Source organism: Cygnus atratus, chromosome 6 (assembly GCF_013377495.2).
Source record: "Cygnus atratus isolate AKBS03 ecotype Queensland, Australia chromosome 6, CAtr_DNAZoo_HiC_assembly, whole genome shotgun sequence".
Taxonomy (NCBI): domain Eukaryota; kingdom Metazoa; phylum Chordata; class Aves; order Anseriformes; family Anatidae; genus Cygnus; species Cygnus atratus.
Genome location: NC_066367.1, coordinates 1,665,460 through 1,679,084, shown reverse-complemented (window position 1 = coordinate 1,679,084; position 13,625 = coordinate 1,665,460). Strand labels below are relative to the sequence as shown.

Below are 13,625 nucleotides of genomic sequence, written 5' to 3'. Positions count from 1 at the left end.
TGCTGCACCTGCTCCTTAGATATGCTTAGATGGTTTAGCAAAATCTGTGCGTCTCCACCTCCACAGTGCCCTGGGGCAAACAGCAATCAAAACTGTAATTTAGTTTTGCCTGGTGTTAACTCAAACTGTAATCACAGTTCAAAAAGTCTTCTGGAAGAGCACGTACAATTTAACACCCTTGTGTTTTAATGAATGAATCATATCTGAATGCATTTTTATTGACTGCTTAAGAAGGTTGCCTAATGAGGGACAAATGATTGTGACTTTGATGATTGTGACTTAGTCCTGTGCAAGAGGATGAAGCACGCTGCAACTGGCATGATGGCAGGACAACAGAGCCAATCACTCCCAGGTTTCCTCTGCAGCAGTTTTTACCAAGGTACCATATACCTCAAGGGCTGGTTCTTCCTGCCTTCCTTGTTCCAGAATCCCCTGCGTCCTTTAGGGCAATGCATATACAGTTACTTTGTATATTGAAATGCCAAGTCTGATTATATGCCTGTGGACATTAAACATGGTATTTATATTTGTGTAGTAATGTTTTATTCAAGATTCAACACATCCTCTTGCTTCTTGTAAATTTGTTCAGCATTTATGGTGGAAAGCATTAAGATACAGTGTAATTGTAATGTATTAATGTCTCACAGTCCCTCTTACCTTTAGCACTAGCTTAAGGCTAGGTTATGTCTGCTTTAGCAAGTAATGCAGCTCTGTGCGTTGCATGAAGAATGAAATAGCTGGTCCAGATGTCTAGGACAAGTTTTGTCTTGAGTTTTACTTCAGATTTAGCACCAAATTACAGAACTACAGGAGCAACAATTAAGAGACAACTCCGGGGTGTTCATCCCTGACCTTACAGTAGGAAGAAAACTTGGAGTTACCGTTGTGCTAAGGCAACCATAACCATGAAACAAATGAAGTAATCATGCTGATTAAAACCAGGACTTTTTTTTGGAACAATATAAATTAGAAGCCTGTATCCCTTTGAAAGGCACAAAACAAGATATTTCTTTCCAAAAGCTTTGGGGAAAACTACTGTATAAAACCCATTCAAACACCAAAAGCACATGATACATGAGATCTTGTAATTCTTTTCTTTAAACGCAATAATTGCTAAACAGTTCTATAGTGATCTAGATAAACATATGTATTTTCTGTACACATCTCATGTTCTGCATTTTGCTTTTTCCTTAGGCAAGACAATTAACATGGGCTGTGCCTGTTTAAACTTATTTTCATTGGGGAGTTCACATTTATATGGTGTCTGTTCTGTCTCTCTCTTTGTGTGAAGTCCAGTCTTCTCTAATGTCTGTCACTGCTGCACTACAGCAATGTAACATATTTCTTAAATGGTGTAAAATCTAATTGTGTGAAATCTAATTAAAGACTGCCTTATAACCATTAATGCAAGTTGGACATAGCTAAACAATATTTAAGTCCTATCTTCATTTATCTTCATTTCTCCACAAACATTCCAGAAAGCTCTAGATAACTTACTTGTGATTTCCTCAAGACAAGCAGCATCTCTTCCTTCCAGATACTCAGAATTGTTTAGCGCAGCCGCTCTGAACACTTGCTCTGAACATTGCTAGCAATGTGAATTTTCCAGTCCATATTGACTGGGTTTATTTAAATGGAACTTTCTGTTATTTAGTGCTTAAAGACAATTTAGAAAACAGTTTAAAAGCATCCTGAGTGTATTTTTCTTTTTTTTTTTCCACAAATGTTAAAAAAACATACCTCCTAGATTTAAAAAACTAATTCAGAGTTCTAGCAGCAGTTATGGTCAAAAATAATTTGTAGTAATACCCTAACACTGGTCAATTTCTAGGGCAATTCTTAAAAAGTAAATTACAACAAAAACAACCTGTCAAGTCTATTTTATAAAATACATAAACAATAGGATTCTGAGTATTTTATACAGTTTTGCAAACAGAGTAATGCAAAGGGAACCTGTATGCTGGACCTCTCTGGCTTCTGTTTTCTAAGCATTAGTTCAATGCTGAGGACTGTACTTGCTGGGACATGAGAAGCCTTTTTCATGTGAAGGGACAGGAGTCATTCACTGCAAGAAGAAAAAAAATCCAAGGGGTTATAAGATGTGCAGAGCCCAACAAACAATAGGGAAAGCTTCAATAGAGAATTTTTGCCCTGAGGTGATGCAGCAACACTATGCTTGTACATACGTCACAAGTCAGCTCTAGTTCATGCAGCAAACAATTTGATATCATGCCATAAAAAGTGATGAGGTATCACAAAGAATAAGAAGTGAAACAGAGGTGATGGAGTCACTCTCCTCCTGCCCTTTATGGTACTCCATACTGACATATAATTTAAATAACTATTTTAGTTATTTCTGCAAATTTAGCATGAGACTTGTATCAGGGCAGTGTTGCCTAGTACTATTTCCTAATAAACATGCCGTGCTTTTCTGAATCAGTGGGACTTTCTTGGTGTTTGTCTCCTGCCTTTGTATCCTCAGTAGGGCCCAGCACTTATCTACCGAAGTGGATATGCACTACGTTATTATTTAATGTTTGAGCTGAGACAAAATTGTCTTGACTTTACTGCTATTCTAGATAATACCACAACAGTCATTTCTTAAGCATTGATTGCAATTGTGCAAAATGATTACAATACATATATACACATAAAAGTGGGCTGAAAGCAAACAGCAGTAGTTAGCTGTGATACTATAAGTAACAAGTGCTCAGAAGGCAACAGCATGGCTTGTTTTCTATTCAGCATACTTTTTCAGCCTTATTTTGCTGTAGTACAGGAACCTTCCTACGTATACATATAGCTATATTATTTTTATTATTCTCCTGCTGGGCTGGAAGCAGCCTGCTTCAACTACTGTATGCTACTGTTCAACTTTCAGAACTACTTAAAAATCCAGAACATTTGTAATATATTTTCAACAACAAGCTGTATGATATTATATTAACTTTTGCTATAAGCTATTCAGTAGCATACTTTTTTTTTTTTTTTTTTACTGAGAATGAGTAAACAAACGTCATTAACTTCAGAATTTTTATTAACACGTTCAGAAGAAGGACAACCGTCACATGGATTTTAATGAAACAGAAACCAACCTCCTTGAAATAGAACAGCTGCTAGGAATATGAACTCCTAGAAAACACTGAACATTTAAAAGAGCTTGAAATACTGAGTTCTTTAAGGATTTGTATGAGCCCATTTCCTTCTTTTGTGTTAGAGTACAACCTCACTTGTAACTAGCTGTAATATTGCACATTATCTTTAGGAAAAACAACACTGGGCTTCAGTTCTCTCTGTTTGATTCTGTACACGAGACTGAATATCAGGTTACAGAGTAGTTCATCAGAGAAGACACACTCGAGTATGTCAGCATCGTACCTGGAACAGACTGTTCCCATCTATACATGATACAGTTCAAAAGTCAGCAGTAGAAAAAGTCTCAAACTTATATACAGCACAAGCCACGTCTTTGCCCACCTACAGCAAAAGCTGTATATAAAACCAGTTTCCCCAGCACTGCATAATGCAAGAATTAATACAAAGACTATCATTTCTACCTGCCACAAACTTCATCACACAACTGCGTAAGTATACAACATCTTCTGAGCCATTCTGATATTTCCACTGCTCTGATAAATAAGTGACAAGTTAAAGGCAGTATCTCTTCTCAAGTCTGTCTGATCAGTTTCTATTCCCTGTAAAAATAATAATAATAATATAATAAATAATTAAGTTACCTATATGCAAAGAGAAGTATAAAATTGAAACTTGAATAGCAGAGTGTAATCAAATCACATATTCATAGTTTGCATAGGCTTTCAGTTGTACAGAAACAATAGTATTTCTTGTGCCCTCCCTCTTTGAGTTTCTGCCTGTTAATCACCAAAGTTATGTAATTACATACTCAAAACATTAGCTGTAAATTTGATAGGCAACTCATAAACCAGAAAAGTTCTACTGAATTTGCCTTTGTATGTAAAGTATTTGTTTCTGTAATCAGAATACAAATACTGCCTATATCTTTTACATGGTTGAAATATTGCTGCTTTGAACACCTGGTGTTCACTAACACTAATGTTTCTTACTTTACCAACCCTTCCCTTTTTCTAAATAAACTTGTAACTCTTCTACCCACTCATGTCAAAGAAAGGCATAAATTTTCTCTCATACCAAACTTGTAAATGTATTAGGATGATCTAATTCAGATCAGTTGCAGATCAAACCCATGGCATTCTTAATCTTCTGCTGGTTCATATCACTCCAGCATGCTGGCTTATAAAACAGAAAACTTCCAGTTATAAAATACTATATGCAATATATATTAAGTTCAGCTATTTATTCAGGTCAAGTTTGGCAACCTTTTTTGCTGCTACTTCGAGCCTATTAGGAAATCCCTCAGAATACTTAAGTCTTTGAAATTCACACATGCATAAGTGTGTATCAGGTTACAATCAGACTTGGGTTTCAATACAAACAAACAATACAAATTCTCAACTACAGAGATCTTACGTACTTAATTTAACTATGGCTGAGAAATTAACATTGACCTGACTCTACCCGCTATATATAGAACTTACAAAGATACAGTACCTCCAAGGTGAGAGGAGGAAGTTCAAGTACTTTTTGGTAATAGTGGATTGCCAGGTGCAGTAATCCCAGCTGGTGAAGACTACGGCCAAGGTTGTAGAAAGATTCTTGACATGGTCCACGTAGGTCCAAATACCGGAAAAGGAAGGAAAACCCCTGTACACATACCATGCACATTGTGAATGTTCCCATTAAGAAGACAGACACAAAATATACTAGAGAAAAGACATTTAAATGTGTGTATTTGAACTTCTGATCCATGCTTTCCCACATTCCCCCAGAAATCACATTTGATTGTTGAGACTGTGTAAAATGTACTGTCAGTCTCAGTACCATTGATGGCAACAGGTGTATATATATATATATTACAAATTGAGCACACAGTTATTTAGTATAGTGATCTATGGCACTAACTTGCTAAATAGGTATGTAATATATACACACATGCAAAAACATAAAAGACCAGTTGATGTTCAGAAGAGTTAACCGTCTTAAAAACCATGCAGCTAAAAGACAGGCTAGAGCAAGATCTTAAAAAAATATATACATTAAAAGGTCACCCTCCTCCATCAGTTATTTTTTTTGTTGTTCTTTGTGATTGTTTTTTTTTAAACACAATAAACCTTCATTCCCTGTCCTCTCTTTGCCTTGGATAATAGAAAGAAATGGTTAAACTCTACTTTTTGCTGAAACTCCATGAAGTTCTGGAATGTAAGTGGTCTTGAACTCTATGAATTTACTTAAATACCAATTACCAGGGCAATTACCAGCAGGTCATTTTATAAAGTGGCTAAGAATAAACATCACTGAATAAAGGCATGAAAAAAATCATATATCCTAAGCAGAAGGCCTGTTCATGTCACTTGAAGCCAGCAGATGTTTTACTGCTATGTCCCCAGCAGAATTTGAAAGGGTGCTCATACCCAGCAATGCCAGTGCTATGCCTTAACAAAACAAAGTGCTCTGTAAGTGTTAAACTTTCTTGCTTTTAGTTCAGAATTAAAATATATAATGATGTATTTAAACTATGTGACCAGCAGAATCCAAGGTATAATCTCTTTGCCAACCCTAGCCTGAATACCTGCTTCTCCTGTGGATCAGACACACAAGCAAGACCCCACAGGGACTTCATGCCTACTGGGGTGCTGATGGTCCAGAAGACACAGAAGAGGGCGATGCATAAAGTGACAGACTGGTGGAACAAACTGGTCTTGCTAATATGCTGACATGCTGTAATGCCAGAGAAGTCATTTGTTTCTCATCTGAAGGACGTCACTGCCTACCAGCTTGGAGTATTGTTCATTGCTCAAGGTTTGTATGATGCTATAAAGACAAACAGCTGCCTCCCATATGGAACAAAAGGGAGAAATAAAGGCAGATACAGTATTATTTTATATTAAAATGCAGTGTTTTACTTTGCACTGAATGAGTCCTGAGGGAAACTTAGGGAGGATAGGTAGAAAAGAGGAATTCAGAAGGCAAAAAAATGGAGCACGCAACCTTTTCATCCTCTCCTGTGCAGCAATTTACATTTCATTTTACTATCACTTTGGAATGTGATGATTCCATTGCAAATAGAGGTCTTTCTTTCCAGGGACCATGTTGGTAATGAAAGAAGATAGCTCCTTCAACATGAGGAATTAGTTCAGACGACAGCAGCTAGTGATTGTAATTTAGGTCACCAGCACGTCATTGTGGCTGAATTATTAACTACAACAGGAGCAAGAGAGAATGCAAAAAAACAGTGTCATAAAAGTAAGTAGTGAGAAGAGAGAAAAGCAGGGAACTCTATCACCGGAGGGTAACATAAATAGGATGTTTTTCAATTACATTATAAAAGGAGAATGTAGCAGCCCTGATAAGAAAGGCAAGTTATTTACAGAAAGAAGTGTCTAAATATATTAAAATTAGGCCAAAATCTGCAAGCCTAAAATGCCTTAAGTTGGATATTAACATAACTGGTCTTGTTTTAGAGTTGCAAAGGACCTACAGCTTTTGTCAAAATCCAATTACAAGCTACAGTGTTGCAGCAATTTTACAAGTCATGAGAGCTCAAGATCCTCATCATATGCTGCTGACTCTGAGCTCAGTAGCCACAGTATTTAAAACGAATTCAAGTTAATGAAAAATACTGGTGGAGAGCACAGGAAATTGCTTTCAAGATTCTGTTTGGGAATAATCAGCCTGTGTTTTGTAACAATCTGACAGATGAAAGAAAAACCGAGAATAAGAAAGCTGAAAAACTGAGGGTAGCCTAGACTGGAGAACTTTATGTTAAGAGCTTTATGCTTGTGAGATCTTTATGTTAAAAGCTATACAGAAGCACCCAAAAGGGGAAAGAGAAAAAGACAACAGGAAAAAGAAAACAAACAACACCTTCTAAGTCTGGAAAGCTTTTTTAAACTATGCAGTTTATGAGAAGTATGAGAAGATGAATGAGATTCAGATGGGTGTAACTTTAGCTCAAAAGCATACTCACCTGTATTTATGTTTCACTACTTCCCTCTTTTGAAATGAGTTACTAGTTATGAGAAGTTATTTGAACACAGTATGTTGTTGCCATTATTGTCTGTAAGATACAAAGCTGGGAAACACTATAGGTAAAATTACTAACTTACCTGTACTAGAAGAGCATGCCTTTTCAACACATATTTCTGAGAAGCCATGTGGATGAAAGTTAATCCAATACAAAGACTGTACAAAGGTTCATCGGGCTTTGCACGAAAGGCTTGCACATACTGTCCTAAAAGCAAATAGCTAAATCAGGATGTTTGTTGCAAAAAACATTCCTTGAGAATTTAAGGATGAATAAGTAAATCTTCAAATTAGAAGTGCTAACTAAGAAAAGAAACAGTTTAATATACCTACTTAAAAATACACAGAAAACAAATCCAGGAATTTATATACCGGATGTGTGGAGAATTACTGCTGTGTACAACAGTTGGGTTTTGAAAGTTCGGTTTTGTTATTTTGATTAAACTGTCACTGTTTATACCAGCTAGTCCTAGCTGTACCCTGGCTAGAATAATTATGCCCAAGTACATCAAATATTAGCACCTTACCGACTAAAAAAAAATCAGTATTATTTAAAAGCATGCAAAGATAAATGAAGTAGTGAAAGATTACTGTCCCTCGCACAGTGTGGCCCTTGGTTCATGACTAAGGCTTTCACGTACTACAGTGAAAACAAATAATTATTACTACTGGACAGCTATGGAACATGCATATGTAGATTTTATTTTAACAAAACCAATCATTAATTCATGAAGGAGGCTGCATATTAACTACTTCTCACTTCTTCACAGTATGACTTCTTTTTGAGACAAAACAGTCGCATGCTCCATCTCCAACACATCTCAAGTGTGACATTTGGAGGGCTCATCTTAAAACAGTAGGTTTACTTCCAAGGCCTGCTTAATATGGCCAACCAACTTTATTTGCTGTTTAAGTTGGTCTGATTCTGTCTTTCTTGTTATTACCATCAGCTTTCAGTTATCTTTGCAAGTGGATTTTTATTGCCACGTGTGCTAGACTTACCAGCTTAAGTTTTATTAGCAAAACTAGTGATGCTTTGATTTGTGTACAAAATAATCAAACCGTCAGGTTAATGTTATGAAGCCATGCATAATTTTCTGATGTATGAAGAAAGTCTATAAAAGAAACACTGAACTGTATTTGTTAAAATTAGAGCAGTGATGACATTACCAAGAGCATGCTTGAAACTGCCAGAGACAAATGCATTATGCCCGTTTAGGACGCACAATGCATGATTATCAGGATTTTTCAGCATTAAGCGGAGACAAAAGCGATGGTGACGGACGTCCTGAGATTGCATAGTAACTTGATTGAAGATGTTCCACAGCTGAGGTTTATTGACATTTTCCATTACCATTATTCTATAGAATGAAACCCATACAAGAAATTAGTAAATGTTATAAAGTAAATACTATATCTGCAATAAAAACAGCCTAAGGGAATCAACAGCAGATCAATGACCGAGGGAAAGTTGACGATGAAAGACAGAACTAAGGGTTTTGGTCAAATCAAACTACCTACTGCATTATTTTGGAATCAAAGGCTATCAGAAAGTTCCTTTTGTTTCAACAGGCTTATCGGTTTTAGTGAAGGATGGAAAGCATTAGCCTGCCTCCTTCAGAAACCCAGCAGTATGACTACACCCTCACTGGAAAGAATTAGAGACCAGACTGTACGGCTTTGTCAATTCCCCACCTGATATAGTTGTATGCTTTTCTGAAATTCTTGTCCAGAATTGCAGCAGAGAGCCCGAAGTATTCCAGCTCCTTGCGCTTTTGTCTATCATCATAAAATGAATAATATTCCAAAGAAGAATCTACTAGGAGCTCTGCCTCCTTGTACCGGGAGAGGTCACACAAGGAATATATAGCCTTCAGGAGGAGGTTCCACCAGTCATCCTTTGTCAGAACACTCGTGAGAACAGCAAAAATTGCTAAAAATATTAAAGTCAGTAAGTCCAGAAAATTAAAATGAGATACTCTTTTTTTTTAAACAAACAAACAAACATGCATATATCAAACTGATCTTTTAGGCAAAATAAAGGTATTTACTTTTCTTCCCCCATTTAAGTGCAGTTCATAAAAAAAAAAGGAAAAAAAAACGATCAAAACTTGGGAACAAATGGCAAAAAATACATGCAGTTAAAGCTGTAAACATACCACAGGAATGCATTAAAGTTACCCCTCTTCATCTACCAAACAGTGCTTAAGAATGTGTAGTCTGGCTCAACCAAGTCTGGCCAGTTCAAAAATCACACCAATTTTAAAACACATATTTCTAATATTTTCTAGAGTTGCAAGTATTATAGTTGGGCTGAAGGGAATGTTGGACCATACAAGCTCTAGAGGTCCTTCTCAACCTAAATTATTCAGTAATTTTATTATTTTTCTCCGAATGGGGATTGTTCCCTGAAGTTACATTGTCTTCATTTTTGCTGCTTTCCTTGCCCTACAAATTAAACAATGTTAACATGAACTGCATGGATTTAACATGCAAAATAGTAACTTTTATTTCACTTTTCAGAACAAAGGGGTTCATCTTCTTGATTTATTTTTAATAAAATGTTACCTTTCGCATCACAATTTGCTGCCTCCTGGTCGTCATTGTCAGAAATTTTATCCCTTGATACCTTAATAAGATAGAGGTGTCTCTCTCCAGATTTGGAACTAGATATCAAACACACCTGAGCTCTGCTCATTGCTACCTAGAAACAAATTTAAGGGCAGCATTTCAGATTACATTAATATATCCTACGTCAAAATCAGTTTCATTGCCAATGCATCTTGTTCACACTGTGTGCCAAAACAATCTGCAACTTAGAAGTGCCACAGCACAGTAAGCTCATGAGAGACAACGTCAGCTATTCAGATAGTGCAATAAAATAGTAATGACTCTAATGAGATGGATAAAATCAAGGCCTAAATATTCCCCTCCCTCACTTCCAAGTTAAAGAAAATAAATAAATAAATAACACAAAACTACCACCACCACTGCTGTATTTGCTAGCTAAATAAATTCTTCTTTGCTCACTAAATAACAAGAAAAGACAGATTAAGTAATTCAAAAGGAAGTTATTGAAATACAAACTAGTATCCGCATAAAAGTAAATCTAAAGAAAGCATTATGTTGACTGCTAAATCGGTAAAAAGCAGCTTTAGCATTTGGTATGTTCTACATATATTCAGAAACAGAGAGCTATTATGAACTATGCTCACAAATGATACTCTGTTCTGCACACTACAGGTAGCAAACAACAGTATTAGGGGTCCCTAGAATTAACATGCTCCCTGCAAGACTTTTATCTAACAAAACTGTGAAAACATTTGCATATCAATACCACTAGTTTTCTTCCTGGGTTTGTTTGTCCCTTGTCTTAACCCAACTCATAGCTGACAAGTTTGTTAAAGCAAAACTGCAAAAACTGGCTTACCTTCAACAGCATCGCCAGCATCGTAAGTAAAGTGTCTATGTAACCGTACATTTTGCCTTGGGAATACAACAATGTTGAACGATGGAGGAGTAGCTTTAATTCCTAGATGTTATTGAACATTATTATTCAACCACCCACAGAGAGAGAGAGTTTATAAAACAATTTTGAGTCAAAAAAGAACTAATAGGATTGTAAAAGCTTCTAGAGAACTGTAATCCTAGCCACCACACATAAAAACTCTTTAAACTGCCCTGCAGTGATTACTGTTTCAAATTCTTAAATTTCAGAGAGACTGAGCATCTCCCTTACTCATGGTGATAATGCTGCTGGAGAACGGATATAGACCTTTGCTAAGACAGCACTTACGATCAGTAGAGGCCAAACCATCTATCTAGTCTGTATGTAGCATCTGCTAATCAACTTCATAGAAAGTCATTGGTGTCAAGACTGGTTCTCGGTGGCCAAAAGGTTGTATGCAACATAAATTAATCAGGTGGGGCATTTTAGTGACAAAATGGTCAAGGGGAAAAAGCCATGAGGACTCATCCCTGATATCCTATAACGAATCATTCACTGTGCTGCAAAAGCTCACCATCCTATAGGTAAGTGTCAATCCCTGGCCCTATCTAGTTGATATCTTTGACCACTACCATAGTTTAGCAAATATCATAAACTGGAAGTACAGAGCACCTTACTCACCTGCTGAGCAGCATTAGCATCCTGAGCCAGTGTATCTGGATCATACATGGGTTCCAGAGCCTCCAGAGCTTTTTCAGGCCGACCCAGTTGCTGCTGAAGTGTTGAAAGTGAGATTCTTGCATCCAGATGCAACGGCGCAAGATCAACAACTTTGGCATAGCTCTCCGCAGCACGCTCCATGTGTCCCAAAGCCTTCAAGCATTCTAGATACAGAATAAACACCACCACACACTTAAATGGCAGAAAAAGAAGATTCGATGCAAGCAAAATAGTTAACATATTTTTCAGATGGTCCTCCAGTTAAAACCACTCAAAATATTAATTATTAAAGTGAAAATATTCAGAAATACACACTGATGCAATACAGAACTGAATGGAGAACAGATGCTGTTCACTTAGATGAAAATAAAGTATTTTTAGTTGAAGAAAATTTCAGTCTGCAAGAAGAACAAGAAAACCCTCCATGACAGGGCTGTCATAGTAAACTCCAATTATAGTTTTGCAAATACTAATTATTGATCAACGCATGCATCTAAATTCCAGTGATCTTAGATAAAGTTCTCTGGAAATGCTCAGCACTGTCCTATCACCTCTCAGTACCACATGTTCAGCAGCCCTGCTTCTTCTCACCTGCATGCCGAAGCCAGACAACAGCCAAGTTGTATCGTTCAGAACAGACAAGGGCACTCAGGAGAGGCAGTGCTGAGTTGTATTCGCCAACATCCAGAAATGCCTCTGCAACGTCCAAATACAAGTCACCCATTTCTTCTGGATTTTGTTCTACCAGAGTGGTCAAGAGAGGCTTTAAAAACAACAACAAATAGTAAAAACACAAATAAACAGCAACACCACCACTTTAAGATCTGGTTTTTGGAAGCTCACCTTTTTATGCTATGATTTTTATTCTACTTACATTCTGAACTACACTGCTTTTTTTTAATGTTAGTTTAAAAGTGAAAAATAAAGATAAGAATTTCACAATTGCTGAATAAGCCCGATTTGTCTGTTCTAGACATTTCATACCTTACCCATCCATACCTTTCATAAGAACAGTCTTAGGATTTGGTAGGGCTTTAAAACAAAGTAAAGATATGTTCCTTAGTGTTCAAGAACTTTGCAATGTCTGTCACAGGACATAGGCAGTAATTTACTGTGCCTTAGTAACACTTCCAACTGAATGCAAGACATATAAGGACAAAAGTAGCATTTTTGTTATTAGATGTTTGCTAGGTGTCTATCTTGACGTGGGAGGAAAGCAAAAAAACTCCACAGCCCTCTCAATGACCTCAGTCATTTGAAGACAGCAAAAATCACCTGCTTTGTTAATTTATCTTTGGATTTCTGAGTTGATTTCTACTTACATTGAGTGGCTCTAGGATGTTCAGGTGCACCAAACACACCATCAGCTTGACTGTGATATCTATGGGAACCCCCTCAGGTATGCAGCAGCTAACCTTCTCCACAGCTGTGAGAAGACAACAAATTTCTTTCTGAACCCATATGTTTTAACAAGTATCTCCCATAGCCCCACATCCCCTCCAGGCTATGCTGAGCTACAATCAAGAAAGTATATTCTCAATGACTAGCAAATGTTGGTGTAGGCCTACCCTCTTCCCTTCTTTTGTATCTTTCCTGATTGTTGGAACAACTGCTTTCTACTGACTCTGATCCTTATTACTTCATCTGAAATATCAAGTGCTATCAGTCTGCATCAACTTCAACAGCAAGATCCTGTAGGATGTGTTTGGAGCCTTCCCCCTCTGTCTTAAGATGTATTTGTTACACAAAGCTTTCCTTTAACAGCGTAGGCACCTGTACCCTCTTCTCCTTGCTTTCTCAAGGAAATATCCTGTACTAAGTGGCAAGCCCTGTATGTCAGGGACCTGGCTATATACATTGTTAAACACAGTTACCTACAAACTATTACATAATACCTAGAATGAATGCAGTCTGATGAGAACGCAAGCATGAGACAAAGTGCTACCAAATTAATGGTCACCCAGTAAAACTACACTATCATACTTACTGCACATGCAGTCACTAAACATCCTAAACTACCCTGTTCAAGTTCTCCTTCACCTTAATTCTTACACTGAAAATTGAAAGGGTGACGATTACAACCTAGGAAAACAGTGATTTCCAACTTAAGGCTTCCCTATGACCTTCTACATCCACATCCAATTACTGCATGTCACTGCATATTACTGCATGCAGATTAATTCATCATTCTCTGAACATCTTAATGCCCAGCATGAGAGCAACTATTCACCTGCTGGTATATTCACATAAAATAAAAAAATTCATTTTCAAAGTGGGTAAGCCCTGGGAGAATGCTTTTGACTTTGGTGGCTGGTTGGGTTAAAAGTAAATATTG

General features: G+C 37.0%; 1 protein-coding gene across 3 annotated transcripts in view; it reads right to left on the bottom strand.

Moving 5' to 3' along the window:
- Positions 1–661: 661 nt before the first annotated feature.
- The window catches only part of GTF3C3 (general transcription factor IIIC subunit 3), a 23,066-nt gene continuing 10,102 nt past the window's right edge, over positions 662–13,625 (bottom strand). For 2 of the 3 annotated variants that reach the window (XM_035571730.2, XM_035571745.2), the window contains exons 10-19: positions 12,613–12,716; positions 11,882–12,053; positions 11,252–11,454; positions 10,553–10,654; positions 9,691–9,826; positions 8,818–9,055; positions 8,293–8,483; positions 7,206–7,330; positions 4,591–4,743; positions 3,070–3,695 (exon numbers count right to left, since the gene is read on the bottom strand). In XM_035571730.2, the coding sequence (XP_035427623.1) occupies positions 3,573–3,695; positions 4,591–4,743; positions 7,206–7,330; positions 8,293–8,483; positions 8,818–9,055; positions 9,691–9,826; positions 10,553–10,654; positions 11,252–11,454; positions 11,882–12,053; positions 12,613–12,716 (1,547 nt within the window). In that variant the 3' untranslated portion in view covers positions 3,070–3,572. Of the gene's footprint in view, positions 2,066–3,069; positions 3,696–4,590; positions 4,744–7,205; positions 7,331–8,292; positions 8,484–8,817; positions 9,056–9,690; positions 9,827–10,552; positions 10,655–11,251; positions 11,455–11,881; positions 12,054–12,612; positions 12,717–13,625 lie in introns of those variants that run through there. The other variant, XM_035571737.2, reaches the window with a different exon arrangement.